The 22190-nt window shown below is 38.5% G+C and overlaps 1 protein-coding gene across 2 annotated transcripts in view; it reads left to right on the top strand.

Annotated features, from left to right (window-relative positions):
• The window catches only part of SNCAIP (synuclein alpha interacting protein), an 86976-nt gene that overhangs the window by 41533 nt on the left and 23253 nt on the right, over positions 1–22190 (top strand). For both annotated transcript variants that reach the window (XM_059836387.1, XM_059836386.1), the window contains exons 3-6: positions 3182–3254; positions 13621–14483; positions 16148–16327; positions 17757–17870. In XM_059836387.1, coding sequence (XP_059692370.1) covers positions 3182–3254; positions 13621–14483; positions 16148–16327; positions 17757–17870 — 1230 coding nt within the window. The remainder of the gene's footprint in view (positions 1–3181; positions 3255–13620; positions 14484–16147; positions 16328–17756; positions 17871–22190) is intronic.

Genomic DNA, 22190 nt, shown 5'->3' on the forward strand with positions numbered 1-22190 from the left:
CTTTGACTCCATTTTGGGTACAGCAGAATGTTGAAAAGTAACTTTTGTTTCTAATTTACTTGGGGTTTTTACTATTTTCTGTAATATTTCTCTGCTACTACTCATGATCAGTTATTTCTGCTTTCTGATATTGCTAGAACATATGTGCATGTGCAAGTGGTGGGCAAGTGGCACAGAGCAAAACAGCCCTATTAAAGATATTTTTTCTCATGTGTTTTGTTTAAAGTTCATTGCATTAAAATTTGAAAACTATGTGAAATTTGAAAGGTTAACATTGGCATTAATTCAGATTCTGTAGTGCAGTGTTACATAATGAACAAATGTTATTGTATTATCAGGGAAGTCCCATTTTTCCCTGACTTAGCAGTGTCTGTTGGAAAAATATCTGGGAATCTGTTGCACTTGCATGGAATGCTTGCTACTGCTTCTTGTCTCATTTGCTGTTGCTACTGCTCTTCCATCTGACAACATTCTTTAGGGGCTTATTAGAATTCACTATTTCAGCAGGCCTTAAATGCAGAAAAGGATCCCAGACCTCAAACAGTAATCAAAAATTCCATTACATGTGTTATCTTAGGAACAAGCTCTTAGTTTGTTACTGAATGTCACCATCCCCCACAACAGACTTTAATTAAATACCAAAGATCCCAGAAAGGATCTTTGGACTGAGGAGGTAACAGGATGTGCTCATCTCTTACACTGTCAGTTATGCCCTTGGGCATGGCCCTCAGCTCTGGCTGAAGTGGTTACTCCCATGCTGGAACATGAGAAGTGGTGTTTAATTTTGCATGCAAAAAAAAATAAATTGAAATTATTGAATGAAGAATTGGAAGTAATTAATTTTAAATGCAGTTCAATAAGCATTAAGTCTTAAATTCTGTTCCAAGGAAGGGTTGCAGTCTCAACTTCTTTTGATGTCCTGTGTAACCTTGAAATTTACAGTTGAAGTAAAGCTAGAAAACATTACTGATTATTAGAACTGGAGCTAGATGTGTGAGAAATCAGTTCTAGTTGGGAGAGCTGGGAATGGATTGTTTTTATGGTTGGGAAAGGTCCACTTGAAAAAGTAATTTTATTTTTATGTGGACCAAAAGCTGGTTCTTTACATTTTAACCACAAAATGCAGAAGGCAGAAATGGAAATTTGCAGAAGTATTTTTGAGAACAGAGATGAGTGGGAGGAATACTGCTAATAAAATCAAACCAATATTATTAAAATGAATAGCAAATTTATAAACATCCAGTAGATTTTTGGTGGTGGGATGACTAACTGAGTACATTTTAGAGCAATGTTGAAACAGAAAAAAAATCTGGTTTTCCAAGAAAGAACAGGAAAAAGACGAAAAGAAGGTCGGTTTTCTGTTTTTGAAGTTGTCTGACAAAATACATAGCAATAGAATACAAAAGGCCTCTTTCTAATTGAATTACAAACTGTGTAATAGTTTAAACTGCAACAGCTGGTCTTATGAAGCTACCATATTCCTTGGAGACATGCTCCTTGGATTCTTTTAAGAATCTTACTAGACCAGTTCAACATTGCATTCTAAGTCTTTGTGCTGAAATAGCAAGATGTATAGCTTAACAGCTCAGGCTTTATTAAACAATAACTAAAGTGAAGCAGAGCACATGGTGTTTTTCCATGTAATAATTTGTCTTGAGTAGCATCCTTCTCTCTGTCTCAGCTCTGTTCCTTTTTGCTTTAGGCTGTCATATCCTGAAGCAGTCACAGCCTTATAGACAGCCCCTTGTGTAATGGGGATTGGAATCACTGGGTAGGTCTGGAGTGCTGATACACATTTTAATTAATAAGTTCACTGTTGATCCTGGGAATACTTACAAGGGTTTCTTCTTGTGGTTGAGGTTTCTCAATACATCCCTGAATTAGGTTGGCAAGGGAAAAAGAAGGGCCTGGGAGGTTTTCTAGGCTTAATGAAGAAACTACAGTCATTTGAGTAACAGTCTTAAACTTGCACCAGGAAAGGACATTACTCTGAAATGGTCACATGAGCTTGATTTTAGATTATTTTGAAGGAGATTGCCAGCTGTGCTTTAAAAACATGTCAAACACCGAATGACAAACTGTCAGCAAAACCCAAGACAAAGTATCTTTTTTTTTTGTGTGGAAAGTTAATGTGGTTTTATATGTAGTTGTTTTGCTTCATTGGTCAACAGCACACCAACTAAAAATATCTGTTTCTTTGAAAACATATGGTCTTTATGTATTCTTAGAAAAATTTCAGTTGTGCTAATCCTAAATATTTTTTTTCTATTTAAGTTTCCAAAATACTGTTTTTACAGGGTCTTTTTTTGTATAAGCAGAGTAATTGATATTTCTTTCACAAACATAATGATTTTCATTTCTTTAAATGGAGATTCCTGTCACATTTAAGATTTGATCAAGAAAGACTTGCTATAAAGCAACTGCATATCAGAATGTATGGTTTTTAACGCTGGCTCCTATGTCTTTCTAGAGGTATTACAAAAGTATATAAACTAAACTATTCTGTTTAGTAAACTACCTATGGCACCTCTGTTTTGGGGTTTTTTTTTTCCATTTTTGAATTGTTAATGTGGAGAATAACATATGAATTAGAATATCTAATTCATATTAGGTGTGTTTTATTTAGTAAATATTTTATTTACATCAAAATAATAGTGCAAGTTTGCTTTAATAAAGCCCAAGTTAGAGAAGTGAGCCTGTTGTCTGATATGTGTGGGTACACACCCCCCTCTCTGAAATAAAATCTCTGCAGCACAGATATTCTATATCCCTTTTACATATTGGTTTGTGACAGCTTGAATTGTAATTTTTAAGCACGGTAATTGTTGCAGTGCAACACCACAGAGGTGTGCAGGTGGGCAAAGGGAGACCCTTGAAGCTCAGTGTGGTCTGACCTCCCATGTTGTGTTTGAGCATTGAGTAGTGGTGACCTGCAGGAAGGAGGAGTCTGAGGTGAGGAGGTGCTTTGCTCTGGCTTTGACAGTCTGTTTCAAATGCCTCCAGGTGGGAAACAAAAGCAGGTGCCATCTGATTGTCTCATGCAACCTAAGACCATCCGACTGCCAGAAGCAGCCTTGATATGTAGATTTAGTTAGTGTCCATGACACTTGAACCTCTTGAAAATCTTACTTTTTGTCTTTTTTAATTATTATCTCTATACATTTTTTCTCCTTTTTTACAGTATTCTGTAACTTCTCTCAAGACCATCCCAGAATTATGTAGAAGGTGTGATTCACAGAATGAAGACAGATCAGGTATGATGCCCATTTTTGTCCACCCATAATATTCTAGGCTTTGTTTTAATCATGTACAATTTGGCAACAATAACTTCTTGGCAGTGTCCTGTTGTTTTGTTTTTCCTCATTTATGTACAGTGTTCTGGAAACATGAGTTTCTTTTTTTTCAACAGATGTTAGTTCATTAGAAGGAAAGAAAGTTCCAAAAAAGGATTTGGCTGTATACAGATAAATGTAGGGCTTCATCTCAGCAGCTCCAAACCACAGTATGTGCAACAATTTACTTGAAAACCCGAGAAACCATTGGTGACAAGACGTAATAATGTAGGCGCCAATGAAAAAATGTTGGATACATTTACTACCCATATGGCCACGACCAGTCTGAGGGATGATGTTTTGCCAGAGTCTGAAACTGTATCAAGGATGCTACATGATAGAATCTACTCTAAGGCATACTGTAACAGTTAAGATTAAAGCAGAGTTTTTTAGTTTAATAGTGTAAACTAAATGAAGAATCATGGCATATAGATGAGAACCAGCTGGAGACCTTCCCTCTGCCCCCTGACAAAAAGTGCATTCAGTGTTGTTTTTCACTCTGTAAATCAGATTAATCTGCTTTTATTTTTCTCTTCCTGATGGAGGAGAAATTAATTGGTAAGAGAAGCATTTTTGTTGAGCTATGAAAATTTTATTGTGCTTTTCTGATCTTTTAATTGAACTTTTGTTAATGCTGTTTCATCAAGTACTTTTATAACAGAAACAGGAGATCTGAAATTGATGGGATGATACAAGGACTTGAGAACCATGCTATACTTCAGCAAATTTTATGTCTATATTTCCTTTCAGACTTTTTAAATTTTTACTGTGTTTAACTTCAGTGGAAACCTTCTGATTGCTACTTCTTCTTACAGAGTTATTAGAGGCCAGGTCACCACATGCCACTGTCCTTGGCAATAAAGAGAAGCAAAGCTCTCCTTACAACGCTTACTTGCATATTACTTTCACAATACTTGCTTGCCTAAACAGAGATTGCACACACAGTATTACTTGTGGCAAGCAAGAGCAGGGCAGAAGTGTAATGGGTGAAGACTCCTGATGCAGCCTCCTCAAATTGCCCTATCTCCTTCTACCCCAGTCTCCACCCATCCTCCCCCATCCTCCCCTGCATATTCCCCTCTTACTTCCCATCCTTCTCCTTTCCAAAACCCTTCTATCCTTCCCCTGTCTCATCCCTATCCCTTTTCTTCTGTCTTCTCCCTTCCTTCTTGCTGGTTCTTCCCCAATTCCTCATCCCTTGCGTCCTGCCATCTTCCCCCTTTCTTCCATTTCCTTCCCGCTTTCTTCCTGTCTTCCTTTCTTACCCATTCTTACTCCCACTCTCCGTTTTCCTATTGTCACACTATTGCTCCACACTATTCTTCTCCCACTCCTCTCTCATTCCTCTTGCCTCCTTTTCTCCTCCTTCCTCATTTTCACCCACTTCTTCCCCCTTCTGCTCATCCTTCTTCCCTGCCATACTCCATAGCATTTAATCCCTCATTGCTCCCCACATGCTCCCACCATTCTCTCCCATTCTTCTTTCTCCATTTAACATTAAGGTAGTAGTCATGAAGTGAAATGTAGTCCAATAGTAAGGATGAAATACTGGTTATGAGCTCTCCTTTAGACTGTGGGATGCTGACAGCGTACTGTGTATCTCTCTTGTGCCGTGGTGGCCGCTGCAGATGGACATTTTTTGATTATGATTTTTATTGCATCAGTACTCATCTATTCCCTTAGAAAGGGGTTGACAGAAGCAAATACAGGGATTGCTGGAAGACAGTAGTAGCTCTGGGGAGTCCACCACTAGAAGTTAATTGCAGATTGGTTAGGAGAATTGAGTGAAAAAGAGGTCTTTTGTGCTGATAGTAGTATTGGCAAAGTGTAAACAGTACTAAAAGCTGGGTTTTCTTGCTACTTACCACTTTTGGTGAATAGGAGATAGTACTGAAATATTTTTATTTTCACTCTGTTAATTTACTGAGTAATAATACTGCGATGAACAGGAGTGTATCAATTTACATGTCTGTACAGACTTCAGTATCTCAAGTATCTTGAAATATCAACAGGGCTGGATTAGTCAACATTATATAAGGCTCCATTTGATAACTTTTCACAGTTGCTTTTGACACAGTCCTTTGCCTTCCCTATACTGTAGATCATTAAAATACTGTTGCCACAGCATTGATGATGTGTGCTATTTTTTAATGAAAATTGATTATACAATAAATCTTTCATACTATAGCATAAAGCGTTCATACTAATTTATATCTGCATTCCACTGTTAATTCAAGTAGTTACAAATAAAAAACCTCAGAGGTTTTACAAAGTGCTGATCCAGCTTTTTACCTCATACTGATTCCTGCTTAGTTAGAGGTTGGATTTCTCCTTTAAAACTATGAGAGGACTATGAAAGTAGCTATCCAATAATTCTTTTTTTCAAAAGAACTAAAAGTTAAGCAAATGTTGACCACAGATAAGACACGTCATAATCTAAAAAACAATTGTCTGTCATCTTTTTCGCAGGAAAATATTTAGTTCACTAATACAGTTAAGACAGAATTGCAGAGAAAGTAAGATTAGAATTTATACTTGAAAAAATAATTATAGATATGTGTATATATATATATATATATACACATATATACATATATATAAAAATATAGGCAACTATTTTCACCAGCAGGTCAGTTAGGACAGATATAAACCAGACCAGTTTCTTGTTATGGAATTATGTTTCTTAACTATATGGCTAATAATATGGAAGTGTTACTATTCAGTGTTTGCAGATAAATTTGGTAAATAGCCCTGTCATCCTGATTTTCTTTCCCCATTTCATGTAAACGTTGAAAAATAACATACAAAAGTATTTGGTTACATTGTTTTCAGATTACTCCAAGCACTTTTAATCCTAGGCAAGTACTGATGTTTAGAAGTCAGTGTGTCTTCTCTAGTGTTTCACATAATTCCTTCAGCAGACTTTTTGGGTTTTTTTAACTATTTCTGATGGCCTGTAGCTTTTGCTCAGATTACTTGTTCTTTTGGAAAGGGAGGTATTAGAAAGTTTTCCCAATGTGTAGATTTTCCTCCTTGAAATGCCACTACTGCCTCCCTTTACTGGAGAGCACTGGCAGGTGGAGTGTGTTGTTGGGAAGGTCCTTTTCCTGCCTCGCTCTTTTGCAAGATGTGCAAGACAGCCATGAAGCAGCACAGTCTCCGTCCTGACTCAGAATCAAAGAATCACAGAACATGCTGAGTTGGAAGGTACCCACAGGATCATCAAAGTCCGACTCCTGGTCCTGCACAGGACACCCCAAGGGACACCCCATGGGTCTGAGAGCATTGCCCAAACAGTTCTTGAGCTCTCTCTGGTTGGTGCTGTGGCCACTTCTCTGGGGAGCCTGTTCAGTGCCCAGCCACCCTCTGGGTGAAGAACTTTTCCTGGTATCAAACCTAAACCTCCCCTGGCAGAGTTTCATACCATTCTCCTGGATCCTGTCACTGGTCTCCGCAGAGAAGAGATCAGTGCCTGCCTCTCTGATTTCCCTCATGAGGAAACTGCAGAATTAGAATGAGATCTTCCCTCAGTCTCCTCCAGGCTGAACAGACCAAGTCACCTCAGCCACTCCTCACACAGCTTCACCCCAAGGTCCTTCACCTTCCTCGTGGCCTCCTTTGGACACTCTCTCACAGCTCAGTGTCTTTTTTGTGTTGTGGCACCCAGAGCTGCCCCCAGCACTGGAGGTGAGGCTGCCCCAGTGCAGAGCAGAGCAGGACAATCCCCTCCCTCTCCCTTATCCCAGGTGATGCTGTGCCTGATGCTCCCCAGAACACAGGGACCCTCCTGGCTGCCAGAGCACTGCAGGCTCAGGTTCACCTTGTCATTGACCAGGAGCCCCAGGTCCCTTTCCATGGCACTGCTCTCCAGCCACTCATTCCCCTGTCTGTCTGTTCATCCATCTGAGGAGCAGAATGCATCACTTTCCCTTCTTTAGCTTCATACGGCTGGTGATTGCCTTGGCCTCTGATCTGTCAAGGTCTCTCTACAGGGCCTCTCTGTCTTCATAGGGACTAACCAGCTACTCCTAATTTGTATCATCTGCAAACTTCCTTAGAATTCCTTCAAGTCCTGCATCCAAGTCCCTTGTGACTTCTTTGAGTCCTTCTTGGATTTAGGGAATTCTGACTCAGGAAAGTTCCAAGGGATCCTAGGAGCCAGTATATGTGTCAGTACCCCCAGATTACAAGGAAAGAGATACAGTATTGGCAAAAAATTGCAGGGAGAATCATTATTTATCCACAATAAAGTGTGGTTAAGGGTAATAGTTTTTCCTACAATTGTGCATCCAGATAATGATCTTTTAGGTAGCATAATAATCACTAAGGTGGACATTATCTCAGCTGTTTAGAGCAAGGTGCTAATTAACTCCAAGACTGTGGATTTAAGCCTTGTACAGGCCATTCACTTAAGAACTGGACTCAATGATCCATGTGTATCCCTTCCAACTCAGAATATTCTGTGATTCTGTAATTTTTTTCTCTTCAAAGATAAAAAAATTAAAGAGTGTGGTTTAGAAATGGACCAAGCTAGCACATTTTTCCTGAAATGAAGTGTTAGCCAGGGTGCCCATTGATTTCCAGCATTGTTTAATATAGACTGATGAACTGAAACAGAAATCAGTCCTTTATGCTTTTGTTATTAAGCATGAAATTGGTTGCATTCTTTCTGGGCAAATCTTCTAAGGACACTTGAACAAATGGTTCAAGACAACAGTGTTCAACAAGCTTCACTGAACCATGTCATTGTTGAAGTATATTCTGTCATCTGTGACAACTTTCAGTTGTCATTAAATGGCTTTTTCAAATGAAGGCAATATACTACTCTAGAACTTTATTCACTGATTGGTAAAAACAAATTCACTTTTAATGTCCAGCAGTTATCCTTCTGCACTGCTTGGTTCATTCCCAAAGAAACTGCCATTTGAAAAATTATTCAAAATATTAGTTTCCTAATTGAGAAAAATAAATCAATGAGCACAAAATTTCAATTTTTGTCTCAAGCTCTTGGTAGTTTTTAGTTGTATGAGAAAATAAAGTAGAATTTGATTGGGAAGCAGTTTTAAAAAACATCAATTTCACAGACTTGTATTCTATATTCTGTAGTCTATATTTGAGACTATACTCTCCAAACATCTCCCAGTTAAATATGTCTGAAACAATAAAATACTGATTGGGTCATTTCTTGGTAGAATACTGAAGAGTTTTCTTAGTAAAAAAACAATTGTGCTGGCAACATGTAAGTTCTTTCCCTACCAAATTTTTGCATCCTCCCTCTTCTTTTTTCACACATTTTGTGCCAGAATGACCTCTTCTGATTTTTCATTAGAACTTTGTTTGCTATCTTCCTTTTACATCCAAGGATCACTCTATACAAGAGTAAACTAAATTTATTAATTGACAGATTTTCTTTGCCTTTCCTTTATTATCTATTTGAGAATGACAGCTTTTGTATTATTCTTGCTCAAGCCAAGATAAGAAAAAAATATTCATTCACAACATGTTTGAATTACCTGGAAAAGATGCACAGTTATTTAAAACCATTAATTATTATTTACCCTGTATACTCTTCCTTTCTTCTTTAGAGTGACTTGAAATTCCACTTAAATGGGAGCAAACCCTCTCCATTTTTATCTGTGCAGGGTTGTTCTTTAATTGAGGTTCTCATGCTATAAAAGTTTATGTTAAAGAACTGCAGTATATATTCCTGGGACAGGTTATTGATATATTAAAACTGTAAAACAGTGCCACCTTCAGTCAAAATGAATTCAGTTAAATATGAATTTTGTGATATTAATAAAGGAGTAAATAGATACTCAGATCTGGCTCTGATTATCCACTGATTTGTAAGAGACACCCCTTCCTCTATCTCGTGGAGCCCACATACTTCTGTAAGTGTTGGTGAAAAATTGGTGATAACAAAAATGAGTTTTTGGAAAGTTTACCTAGTGTAGTCAACGCCTCAGCACCTGTATACAAAGTCAGAATCACAGTGCTTTATGTGGACCTGGAATTAATGTGGGTCTTATTTGATTCAAGTCTCTGCTGAAGGCATATCACAAGGAAGAAGCTCAGGCATTTCTTTCAGATGGCAGTAGAACTTCAAATATGAAACTGTGTAGATTTTCTGCAGGTCCCCTCCTAATATTGCATGAGCAATATGTTAAAATAGTGCATTTAAAAAAGTATAGGCGGTTGTCAATGCTATTCACAAACTTTCTTAAAGTAAAACATGATACTCATATTTTCATTGTACTCAGGACAATTTAGAGGCATTGTGTGTTTGGCATTAGACTCTTAAGTATCACAGAAACTGCCTGTCACAAGTGTAAAATTTCATCTGTGCGTGAGGTTATCTTGATGATTGGAGAAAACTCAGTTACCCAGTAGTTCTACTGATGTATGCCAGATAAAACTCCACCTCTCACCGTGCTCTAGACATAGAGATGATTGAAAAATACTCTGAACTCAACTGATGCTTCCAACTGGAAACATGTTATAAGGATCAATATTTATTCCTAAAAATAGAATCATGTGGGCATTAAATTGAAAGATAAGTTGCTTCCTAGTTGCCCCCTTTTCTGCTTATTTGCCCCCAGTTGTTCTAGGACATCTCTGAGTAAATAAGTATGTAAGAAAACCTATAAATGAGCCTGCAGGCCTCTGGACTCATTTGCATTTTGTCTTCCTCAAAAAAAGAAAAAAAAAAATAGAGCACAATATATGGTGAGGAACTACTTCTGCAAATTTGGCCCTTGCTGGTCTTTGTCAGATAAAGTTTTTTTTTTTGTGCCAAAGAAATATTTTGACACCTCAGGTCTATCAGGCAACTAATTCTTCCTTACCAATGCAAAAGAAGTCTGTGATGTTTGTGTTCCTCACTCTTTTTGCCTCAGTAATACAACAGTAGAATTATCCAAGTCTCTTATTTAATGAGTAAAAGTTTGGGAAATAGTTTTGACACATAGTTGGGGAAAAAAAATTTCATCACCTTTTAGGAGTATACCAGAATTATTTGTCAGATTCTGGAATCAAACTAGCTGCTCCACATTCTAGCCCCCTGCCTTAAACCCAGGCCATCTTTTGCTGTTGTTTATAAAATAATCAAACAGTATTTATTTGACCCAGACTTTTAATGGCCCCTGTCTGAGTTCATAAGTATGGAGAGATGAGCAAGAGGCTTTTCCTCTGGAGCAGCTGTTTAAGACTACTCAGCATAACTCCTGCTGTGCTGGTGCTTTGGGAGCTATAAGCCACACTTGCTTTTGCTTCTTCGGAAAACAGGCATCTGAAAGCAGAAAGAAAGAGATTCAAGCTGTGTCCTGGTCCACACCGGGCTGTGGCTGCAGTGTCAAGTAGAGGAAAATCATGCTCTGACTGCCTAAGGACTGATGCAGCTCCCAAGGAGTAAATGGCACAAAGAAAATACTGTGTCTCCTAGTCTGACTTGCTTTTGTCTCTTCAACTATATGGTTAAATGCTATGTTCTGATACTTTATTAAAAACAGTGGAAATTCATCATCTCAGTTAAGTGAAGAGAATGTTTTTAAGTCAGTAAAAATATTGCTGACTGACATTAGCAGTATTTGGTGTTCCAGTTTTCCCTGGAAAGGCAGTGTTTGTAAGGAGATGTTGGTAAAAAAACCAATGAAAAATGAAAGTACCTTACTCTGCTCTAACTTAAATGAAAGAAAGGAGAAATACATGGCTTCACAATTATCTGAGGCAGATTTGTAACAAACATCATTGCTTCTTCTCAATACTTGATTTTACAGTTTGGTCACCGGTGGTTTATGTAAATGCATGTTATTAAAGTTAAAAAGTGGAGAAAGTGAAGCAACAAAATAAATGTAAACTGAAATAAAGTGACGACAAACAAAATGTTGATGCCTTTTCCTCTGTCTAGACCCCTGTGTTGAAAGCAGTGTTTTCATAAAACTCAGACAGAATTCATTTCCATACTGAGTGCTTAATAGTTCCTGTCAGAACAAAACAGCTGGGAAACATATGGTATCCATTTCCCTGTATCACTTGGAAAAAATTTCACATGTAAATAAAACCAACATAAAAGTGTAGGCCTTTGAACCTAGAATCTTATACAATACATAAATAAGTCAGTACAGTGCGTTCTTTGTATTGGCCCACTAAGTTACATGCCTTTTGATTATTATTATTTTTATTTCTTCTTCGGAAATGTTTTCTTAAGCACTTCCAAGAGTATTAATGTAATTTTCAGACATCCATAACTACTAAGCCATACTAATCTTTTGCTTCAGATATTAATGTTGCACTGAAAGTGTATAGATCTGTTTCCTTAGGAAGGTGTTCATGGCAAATTGTGTGTTTTGACCACAAATTAGATCCCACTGATACGCAGTTAGCACATGTTATAAATCTGCTTTGTTTAAACAGTATTCTTGACTTTTAGACTGCATTAACTCTTAGTGTACATTGAAAGGGGCGTAGTAACTGCCTAAATGCTTTTGTGGTTTTAGTGCTGTCCCTCAACTGAAAATAGCAAGAGAAAGAAAACTATTTGCCAGAATTCCACTTATTATGAAGATCATCAATATTACCAGATGGGACTGTTTCTGAGAGAGTACAAATTCAGTAGGATTGAGTTCAAGTTCAGTAGGATTAAGAGTTCAGTTGACTTGAGCTCCTTGCCTTCTCTCAAGTCAGATTCACTGGTCAAACTATCCTGCAGTACACTGAAATAATTGTCTGGAAGGTCCAGAGCTATAGGTGTGGATGTGGGTGTGAGTGTACACAGGTTATACATATAAGGGGTGGAAAGTTTGGCAGAGAAGCCCAACACAGAGAGGAGAAGTTCAGAAGGAACATCACATTTCAATAAGTAGGCCTAATTTTTAGATCAGAGAATCACAGAATTGTTTAGGTTGGCTAGAGCAGGTTTAGCCAGGTCTGTGTCCAGTTGAGTTCTACCTCTAATGATGGAGATTTCAAAAAGTCTCTGGGCAACTATGCCAGTGTTTGACCAGTCGCACAATTTAAAAAATGTTTTCTTGTGCTCAGATAGAATTTCTTATAGTTCACTTGGTACTGGTTTCCTCTTGTCCTGTCATGGAGAAGAGCCTTGTTACTGCTTCTTAATGCTGAGATTCTTCCTGATCCTTTCCTTCCCCAAGCTGAACAGTCCCAGCTCTCAGCTGATGTTCATTAATTTCTGGTTCTTGTAAAAAAAATACATCTTCCAGGGGAAACACACCTTAAAAATTGAGTTGTTGTTATTGGTGCTAAAACAAATCTACTAAAAAGCTTTGGCTAGCTCTTTTGTTGCCCTCTCAGAAAATCGTCCTACTCTTATCATGCATCTCAATGCAGAGCAGAGTACAAACTAACATAGTTGGACAGGACTCCTGTAAGTGCCACTAGGCTATAACTCACGGAATGGGTCAGGTTGGAAGGGACCACAGCAGGTTATGTGGTCCAATCTCCCTGTTCAAGCAGGGCCATCCCAGAGCACCTGGCATAGGATTGTGTCCAGACTGTTCTTGGATATCTATAGTGAAGAAGATTCCAGAACCTCTCTGGGTAACCTGTTCCAGTACTCAGTCACCTGCCCAGTAAAGGAGCTCTTCCTCTTGTTTGGGTGGCACTTCCTGTGCATCAGTGTCTGCCCATTGCCTCTCCTGCTATTGCTGGGCACTACTGAGCAGAGCCTGGTCCCTCCTCATGAAGCCCTCTCTTCAGATACTCATAGACATTGATGAGGTCCTGCCCCAGTTGTCTCTTCTCAAGGCTGAGCAGGCACAGCTCCCTCAGCCTTTCCTGATAAGAGAGATGGTCCTGTCCCTTACTAGTAACAGCCTGGACCCACTCCAGGAGCTCCATGTCTCTCTTGTACTGAGGAGCCCAGGACTGGACCCAGCACTCCAGATGTGGCCTCATCTGGGCCAAGTAAGGGTGAGGAACACCTCTAGATCGTTGCTGGCAATGCTTTTCCAGAATGCCATTAGCCTTCTTGGGCACAAGCACACATTGTTGGCTCACAGACAACTTGTGTTCTTGGTTAGAACTAGAATATTTACAAATAATTAGCACTAATTATTTTTAAATATTACGAGTCCTTGAAGGAAGTTTCTTTTAGGAGTGTAAAATTCTTCACTTTTGATAGAGATGCCATTAAATCTGTTTAGATATGAATCCAGCATGTTATCATATAATTCTTGTTTCTGGTGTTTGGCCAGGTGTATCTTTAAAGCATGCAATCATGTCACATGTCAGGTAGCACTCACTGCTAAATCAAATTCCTTTATTTCTCTAGTTTCCAGCAGCAGCTGGAACTGTGGGGTCTCAACTCTTCTTGGAAATGCACAGAAACCAACAGGAATTGCAGATGTGTGCAATAAATTCAGACCAGTGAAGAGGGTTTCTCCATTAAAGCACCAGCCGGAAAGCTCTGAGAACAATGAAAGTGATGACCAGAAGAACCAGAAGGGGGAATACCAGAAAGGCAGTGATTCTCAATCTGCACCTCCAAATGATGACCAGAGTCCAGGAGAAGGAGAGAGCCTTAAAAGCAAAAGTACCGACCCTGCTGTTCTGCTTGGGGAGCTGGAGCACTATGACCTGGATATGGATGAAATTTTGGACGTGCCTTATATTAAATCAAGTCAGCAGCCTGTTCCTTTTACAAAGGTAGCTCCTGAGAAAAAACTTTTAAATGTGTGTTCAACTGTGAACGGTCTAAGTGTCAAGACCTGTCCTGCAGGGAGCACAGAGAGCTCGCCTGCTGGCGGGACGCAGTTCTGTGTGCTGTCTCCTGTGAAAGGCGCTCAGCTGAGAAAAACGCAGCCCATTGTCCTTGATCAGCACAAGCATTCAGCAGAAGAATCAGAGCTTTCCCAGCCTTTAGTTAAGTGTAGCTCAGCCCATGAGTCTGAAGCCCAAGGCAAGGGCTTCTTCAGCAGGACGCTTGCTGATCCTCTTGCTCTCAAAGCTGAGAAGACTATGCCGAACTGCCACCGGAGGACTTTCCACCTGCAGACGGCAGTGGCAGAAAGCAAGCAGCTAGAGGAGCTGAGTATGAACTGGAGCAGTGCAGGGGGCCCAGAAGAGAGGAGCGAAGAGGTGAAAAAAATTAAGAGCATCTTAAACATTGTAAAGGAAGGCCAGATATCTTTACTGGTAAGTATCATCTTTTTCATAAGAAACATGAAATAAAAGTGATCTGTGATGTGGTTTATTAGGCTAGCTAAGCTGATGTTTGTATTTTGAACCACTGCCCTTTTTATCTTGTAGATTCCTTAGAAATTAAGCTTATGGGCTTCCAAATTGAAAGTATTGATATTTAAATAAAGTATGTAGCAAAACCAAGATACTAGGTTTATGCATGCATGGCCAAGATTGCTGTTTTATGCAGTACACTGAAATTATAAAGAAGACAGACATTTTAACTAATAGGATCACTTAAATATCACATTTAAATCCTAACTGAGTTTTGCCTTTCACATTTGTGGGTCACTTTGCTCAATTATTGCTGGTTTACCATTGTTGTTACGTAGTGGTTGATGATGGGAACAGAGAGGCTTCTGTTGTATTCTGATTATTATTCAGGAGTGTTTATGCTGTCTTGTTGCAGCAGCATTCTCAGGGAGGAGCTTTCTGTAAAGCTTTGTTGGCCTCTGACCTGTATGAAGGTTTTTTTAGTAAATTCTAGCACTGTGATCAGGCACTGTCAATGATGGTTTCCAAAGTAACTGGCTGCAAGTTAGCACAATGATGCAGAGCATGTGATCTCCACATGCAACAGCTGGTGAAGGCACAGTGTATGTATAAAAACTGTTTTTGTTAGATTTTTGTTTAGCTTCTCTGTTTAGCAGTCTAGCTCAAGCACAAAGGCCTGCCATTAATGTAGAAACAAGGACAAAGGAAGATATTCAAAACTAGACAGAGGCAGAAGAGAATATTAGATTACTCATTAAGAAATAAAAGCAAGTTAAATTAGTTAAATTCATCCTGAAATAGAAATTGGGGGGAAAAAAGAGGACATCATAGGTAAGAAAATATGTATTTTTTCCAAATTGGTTGGAACCTCTTCATGAAGTACACTTAATGGAACAATACTCCAGCAAGACTACGTAACTCCAGGAGCTTTGTTATTGCTACTTCTTGACTCTGTCTTCAATCTTCTGTTGTTCTTTTGGAGTTTCTCAATCCAATTGTTTTGTCTTTAAATTAGAATTGGGCAGAAATAATGCATTAATTACATCATAGTGTTGATGAACTTTGACTAAATATCTCAGCAATTTTTTTCATGGAAACAAGCTATAACACAAAATTCTTCTGTCATGTGCTTTAACTATGTTTTAAACAGTGCATAGCATAAGCTACCACCACTTTTGTGATGAGCAAAATTAATCAGGAATGTCTTTCAGAAGTCTTGAATATTTTCTCTTCAATTACTTATCAATATAATGCAAAAAAAAAAAAAAGAGAAAACTCAAAATAGACAGAAATTATTAATATATGGGTATTTTTGCACTTAACTTGTTGATTAGACTAGAGCAAAGACTTAATGGTACTTAATATCTTGCACTGTTGCAAGATCTGACAATTGCATGAGAAGGAGAGAAACTTCACAATTAATCAAGCCACTGAACATCCCACTTCTGTCCTTATGCTAATAGTACCCAGGTTCTATACAGTGAAGTGAAAAGCTCTGGATTTTGACTTGTAAAAGAACATGCCTGTTGGGAAACCTCCTTGTGTTTGGCTTGTGTCTGGGGCTGTGAGGATAAATGTATCTTTTTATCCTGAGCTGTAACTAAAATACGGCTTTTTTTTAACAGCCACATTTAGCAGCAGATAATCTGGATAAGATCCACGATGAGTGTGACAACAATCTGCTGCATGTAGCAGCATCAAAGGGACATGCAGAATGCCTGCAGCATCTCACGTCTTTGATGGGTGAAGACTGTTTGAATGAACGGAACATTGAGCAGCTAACTCCAGCTGGGCTAGCAATAAAGGTAACGGGCCCTTTCTCTACTGTAAGGTGACATAAAGGTCATTTAGTTTCCTCCTGTGATGGCAGTAAGAAATGCATCCAGCAGGATGTTATTTTTCAAACTTTATAAGTGAGGGGAAAAAAAACCCTGTTGGCTGGTACTATATAAGCACAGTAAGTTGTATTGCTACACAAGATGTAATATCCACTGTAAAATAATGATAATTTTTACATTGTTATAAATGCATATGCATTAATTTTTAAATCAGTCTACTGAATCTGAAGACCATTTTTTATATTTCAAGCAGCTTTCCCTTAACTTGTATTCAGTTGTTTCTTTAGGGAGAATAACAGTTTCTTGTTTTTTTACAAGTACTGGTATAATCTTGTAAGACAAGTGTGAGAACAAGTTTACAAAGCATAAAAGCACCTTGAGGTGAAAATTCCCGGTTGTCTAAAGCAGTTGATGATTTAACCATAGTAGTTCTGGTTCTTTAGGGAGAGTGAATTGGTAAATGTCATTCCTTTTATCCTCTAAATACCTTAAGGACAAAGAAGGGAGGAGTTGAAACATAATACTAGTTTCTGTTTCTTTGAGGGGGTTTATTGTTACTTGCTTCCTGGGAAACTGAGAAGACTGGTGGATTCCAACCTGCAGTTTTGCATATTTCAGGCATCATTTCAATGACCTAGGGCCCTACTGCTGGTGGCAGGGTTGGGGTTTTTTATTTTTCTGGGCCAAGTTATATGATTAGAAAATTAAACTGATCCTAGTTGTACTAATGAAATGCTCTGAAATCTTGGCCTGTAGCAAACTATATATTTACAGCCTGCCAGTTTAAAGTCTCAGAAAGTTTTTTGCAATTTTTCCATCTTGTTTATTCAAGGTAGGTATATAATGTGTTTGTAAGCCAGTAAATTCTGATACTTATTGCTTTTGTGGAAAAGAGGTGCACACCCCACATAGGACAACATTACGGGAGTTACAGTGGTATAAAGGAAGAGCAAGAAAAATAAATAGCATTGTATCAGTGTTGAAAACCACTCTGGAAGAATCAAGAATCACAAGATTTAGTTAAGCCAGATTACTTAAAAGCTCTTAAAGAACTTTGCAATGACCCAGAACAAGTCCAGTTATGTAGGTCATTATTAGAAATACTTGTGCTGGGGCACCCTCACTTGCAGGAAGAACTTCTGCACATTCACACTCTTTTCCTTGAATGACAAAGAATGCTCAAGTATTATTGGAAGTAAAGGAACCAGTTGTTAAATAAGCCAGCCTTTCTGCAGAAAAGACAAAAGGTGTTATTGGCTTATTCTTTAAATTCTTAACAAACTGGAAATTTCTAATAATTCTGATAAACTTTTTGCTCTCTAGTAGATGTGTTTAGAATGGAAACAGCTTGACTTTAGAATGAAATCTGGACTTTTTTTTTTTTTTGCTTGTTCAGAATGGTCAGCTGGAGTGTGTTCGGTGGATGGTGAGCGAAACAGAAGCTATTGCAGAACTCAGTTGCTCAAAAGACCACCCAAGCCTTATTCATTATGCAGGTTGCTATGGCCAGGTATGACTTTCTTTTACTTCTTCAAATAGATTACTTAGATGCTTGTACAAGAATTTGAATTAAAGTGTGTGTGTCATTTTGTGGCTTTTAATTAAGGTGTTCTGAATTAGTTGAAGTATAGCAAAATCTTTCCTAACTTAACCTGTGTAATTTTTTCAGCATTTTCCCCTCCAAAGTTGTTTGTTTGTTTGATTGTTTTTGTTGTTTAGGTTTTGTTTTATAAGGTCTGAATAATGGCAAGGAGAAGGTTAGCTGGCATATTAGGTCAACCAGTAAATCCTAAGAATGTCTACAGAGATTAGCTGTCATCTAGAGGACTTATAGAATACATCAGAAGAGCAACAAAATTTTGCAATTTAAGAATTCATTGTATTGGCAGTGAAGTATGGTGGAACTTGAACATCATCTGTCTAGCTTTAGGCACTTTAGTTGAAAACTGCATACAAAAGTAAGTTGTAGATTCACAGAATATTCTGATTTGGAAGGGACCCACAAGGATTATCAAGTCCAACTCTTAAATAAATGGCCCATATAGGGCTTGATCCCATAAGCTTGCTGTTATTAGTACCATGCTCTAGCCAGCTGAGCTAATTGTAAATCAATCCTGTTTCACACCTAACTTGTCTATGAATATAACAATGAGACACACTGAAGTACAGCATTCTAGTGCTTTGCTAATATCTGGAGGAACATATATGCCATTTACTTACACTACATTCTCTTCCCACTCTTCTCCTAAGTAGATCTTGCATAACCCATCTTCAAGGGACCTTCTCCAGGATCTACTGTGAAAGAAATAGTGATCAGTTATTCTTCTCTAATCTCTTTGGCAGATGGACCATTTTATCCCACAGTTTCTTTGACAGACATTTAAGATAAATCACAGAATCACAGAATCATAGTCTGGTTTGGGTTGGGACCTTTAAGATCATCCAGTTCCAACTCCCCAGACATTGGCATGGACACCAAACCTCACTGATTTTGTGCTAGTGCTATTAACACTTCTTAAGATAGACAGCAAACAAAATAGAACCACTAAGAAAATATTCTTTGCTGTGTGTGGTTGTCTCATTCAATGCCAATTATGGCATATTTCTGTTGCTAACTGCTTCTGTCCAAGCATGAATTTACTATTGGGGTAGGAAAGGAAAGGAGGCAGGTTTGGACGGCTATGGATCTGGGAATCTACCTTTTCTCCTGCTGTTTCCATAGGCACAAGGACGCCCTTGTTTGCATGCCATGCAAAGATCTCCTTTTTTCTGCACTTTCCTACCATTCGGGTGTTACTGGTGCGAGATAGGACCCTGCTGGATATATGTATGGATTGCTGGTGCTAGCAAGTCTGCTGTAAACCCAGCCCTGAGGATAGAGAATATGTGAGCCAGATCAGAACTGGATTAGAGAAAAGAGTTGCTACTGGGAAGAAAAAGTTGGGAAGAGAAAGTTGCATGTGAACTTAAATTGATATCTTCACTTGATTAACCTGATTTTGTCCTCATCTCTAAAGATATTTATATAAACTAAAGACAATAAAGTTTTGGGGGTTTTTTAGTGAGCTATGCTATCTACTGCCAGGAACAGATCTGGCACACTTTATCTAGATTCTTTTCAAAGGAGAACGGAAGCTCTACCACTTAAGAAACACCAGCTACAGTCAGCCACCCATGAAATTTGAAAAGGTGATAGATAAATTGCTGCCAAATTTTCTTAGTTAGCTGAATGCCAAACAAAGTTCATATGTAATGCCAATTATCTTTTTTTTTTATAATCCATAAACAACCTTCAAACATGAGGGAATATTAAGGCTGAAGGGTTGCCAGACTATCTTACCCAACTGTGTTAAGGAAAAAAAAAAAACTTTGAGAAATTTAAATGCTTACTTGGCACTGTCCTGGAAGCTTGTATTTATTTTACCATTACTTACATGAGAGATAATCCATATAAACACTGGTCTTGGCAGAATTACAAGAGTAATATTTTTACAAGGAAGACCTGTTATTGAATCCTTTTCTAGGAGAGTCAGTCCATCCATTGTTTCTCCAGGCATTAGACATGTACGCCATATTTTTCTTCAAGAAATATAGTTTAGAATGGGCAGCAGAAGGGAGTTCATAGCAAAGTTCCTGTGTTAAAGGTCATCAAACTACAGTCATGGCCTGCCTCCAAGGACAAGTCAGCAACATTTTATTTTTCCAGTGGGAGAGGGGACTGCATAAGTTAATCTGATTGGAGAGCAAAAGCTCAAAGTCAACCTGTAGCCTGGTCAGCATAGCTCCTAGCAAGGGTTTCTTTAAGCATGAGATTATGCAAGAGAAACCATGATGGCTGGCAGGCCTTTTCACACTGGGCATAAGTCATGAGTACAGGGCATGCCAGCTGTGTCTGACCCAGTTCACCAGCCACGGGAAGGTTGGGGTGCTGTCCTGGGTGCACATTGTCCTGGGCCTGACTTAGAGCTTCATGGGCTGGAATGCCTTTCATCAGGGATGTTGTGGTAGTATGGACTGCACAGATAAGAGGCAGAGGGTGGGGAATGCCAAGGATTTGTGGCTTCAGAACTCCAGAGAATCTAGGCAGAGTTTGGCCAACCAGCCTAAAGCATGGCTGAGGATCTAGAAGGGATCCTGTGCACGCCTTGACAGTGGTGCAGTTCTGGAGAGCACAGTGGGAGGGAGTGTACGACATTCAGATATGCAGATACCTAACAAAACACCTTTGTTTTACAACTCAGGATATCTGCCTTCCTGTCTAATGTCATTACTACAAGGGCAATGGGTTGTTTTCACTCACTCCTGCTCCTCTACTGTGAAGAGATACTGGGAAGGCCAGCTCATTTAATTGATATCAAGTGTTGGGGCTAGGATTAGCTGTAGAGTCAGTACTCTTCAGCATGCTAACCCTTCCTTCTGTAGGCCATGTAATGATTTAAGTGCTCCATGTTGTTGTGCTTTCTTCTCCAAAAGTCATCTGATGGAACCAAAGTCAGCAGCCTCTCCCAAATTTTCCTGAAATCTCTTTGGAGGGAGATTTGAATTATGGTAGGTCTAGAATATGCCAGAGAGGTGTTAATAACTGCTAGAGCATAAGCATTTTTAGGTCTTTAAAGTAACAGATATACAGAATAATTTATCAGTATTTATCAGTTCCTATTACTTCACAAAAAAAGTGATTGTTTTTCATTGTCTTCATCCAATGAATTTTCTTACTATATTTCCTTTTGTTTGAATAAATTAAAGACTATAAATCTATTCCCAAAAAGATTTTTCCTGCAAATACAATTATGAGTCTTAATAAAGTGAAATGTGGCATATTTTGATATATGATGGTTTTGTTTTCCCTAGTTTTAAGTGAAAAAAATATTTATTTTCTTGGGGTCTTTTTGGTCAAGGATAAATTTGTTGAAACACAAACTGTTTGAGTAGATCTATGATGTTTTGCCTGTGATCACTTCGTGCACAGGGAGTCCTACATACAGATAATTGAATAGGGCCACCCAGCCACTTGATTTCCTTGTTGATAAGATAAATTACTAGAAAGCATCATTTGCTCCATGCTGATTGTGATAATAAAATTACTGAACATGCTTAACATTCTGGTCCCTAATACGTTTCAAAGAAATATATGATTTCAAGGCTATAGTTGTCTTCCAATTCTTCAGATAAGTTTTGCTAAAATATTTTTCTTTTCATTATTAAAACATAGGGGCAATTCATTAGGGGTAGTATAATTCATCTTCCTTTCTGGCCAACACTACTGGCATATTGAGAAATGCTCAAAAGTATTTTTAAAGGGATTTGTGATCTGTAGTCATCTCTCCATGCTGGCTGTCAGCTGTGTTGGGCATTCAGCCAAAGAGAAGTCAAAATACCTATGCCTTCACCCTGTAGTGAGAACAAAATTGCTGCTAAAGTGAAGATTTGAAGAAGATAAGCATCAGACAGAGTAGCTCTCTGAAGCAGTAAGCAGAGACCCAGATGCATGAATGGGCAGAATCATACTGGAGTAGCTCTAGAAGGGTCCTCTCCTTTTCGTTGTGATTAAAATTTCTGTAGTACTTTTACACAAAAAAATGCAGGTTTGTATCCAACCTTTTTAGAATTTTCTTCCTTCATTTTTATCCTTTCTCTTTTCTACTTAATTACTGCTCAGAGTCCTATATGTTCTTTCAGTACTGTTTTATTTAGGTCTACTTTAGCTTTCCCCATTTCTGATTTTGGGTGATTATGTACTTATGTGTCACTGAAGCTACTGATGTGCTGCAGGTTTAAGTCTGTGGATCAGCATTTGCCTCAGCAACACTAGAATCCCAAAGCCCCCTTG

This window comes from Haemorhous mexicanus, chromosome Z (assembly GCF_027477595.1).
Source record: "Haemorhous mexicanus isolate bHaeMex1 chromosome Z, bHaeMex1.pri, whole genome shotgun sequence".
Taxonomy (NCBI): Eukaryota; Metazoa; Chordata; class Aves; order Passeriformes; family Fringillidae; genus Haemorhous; species Haemorhous mexicanus.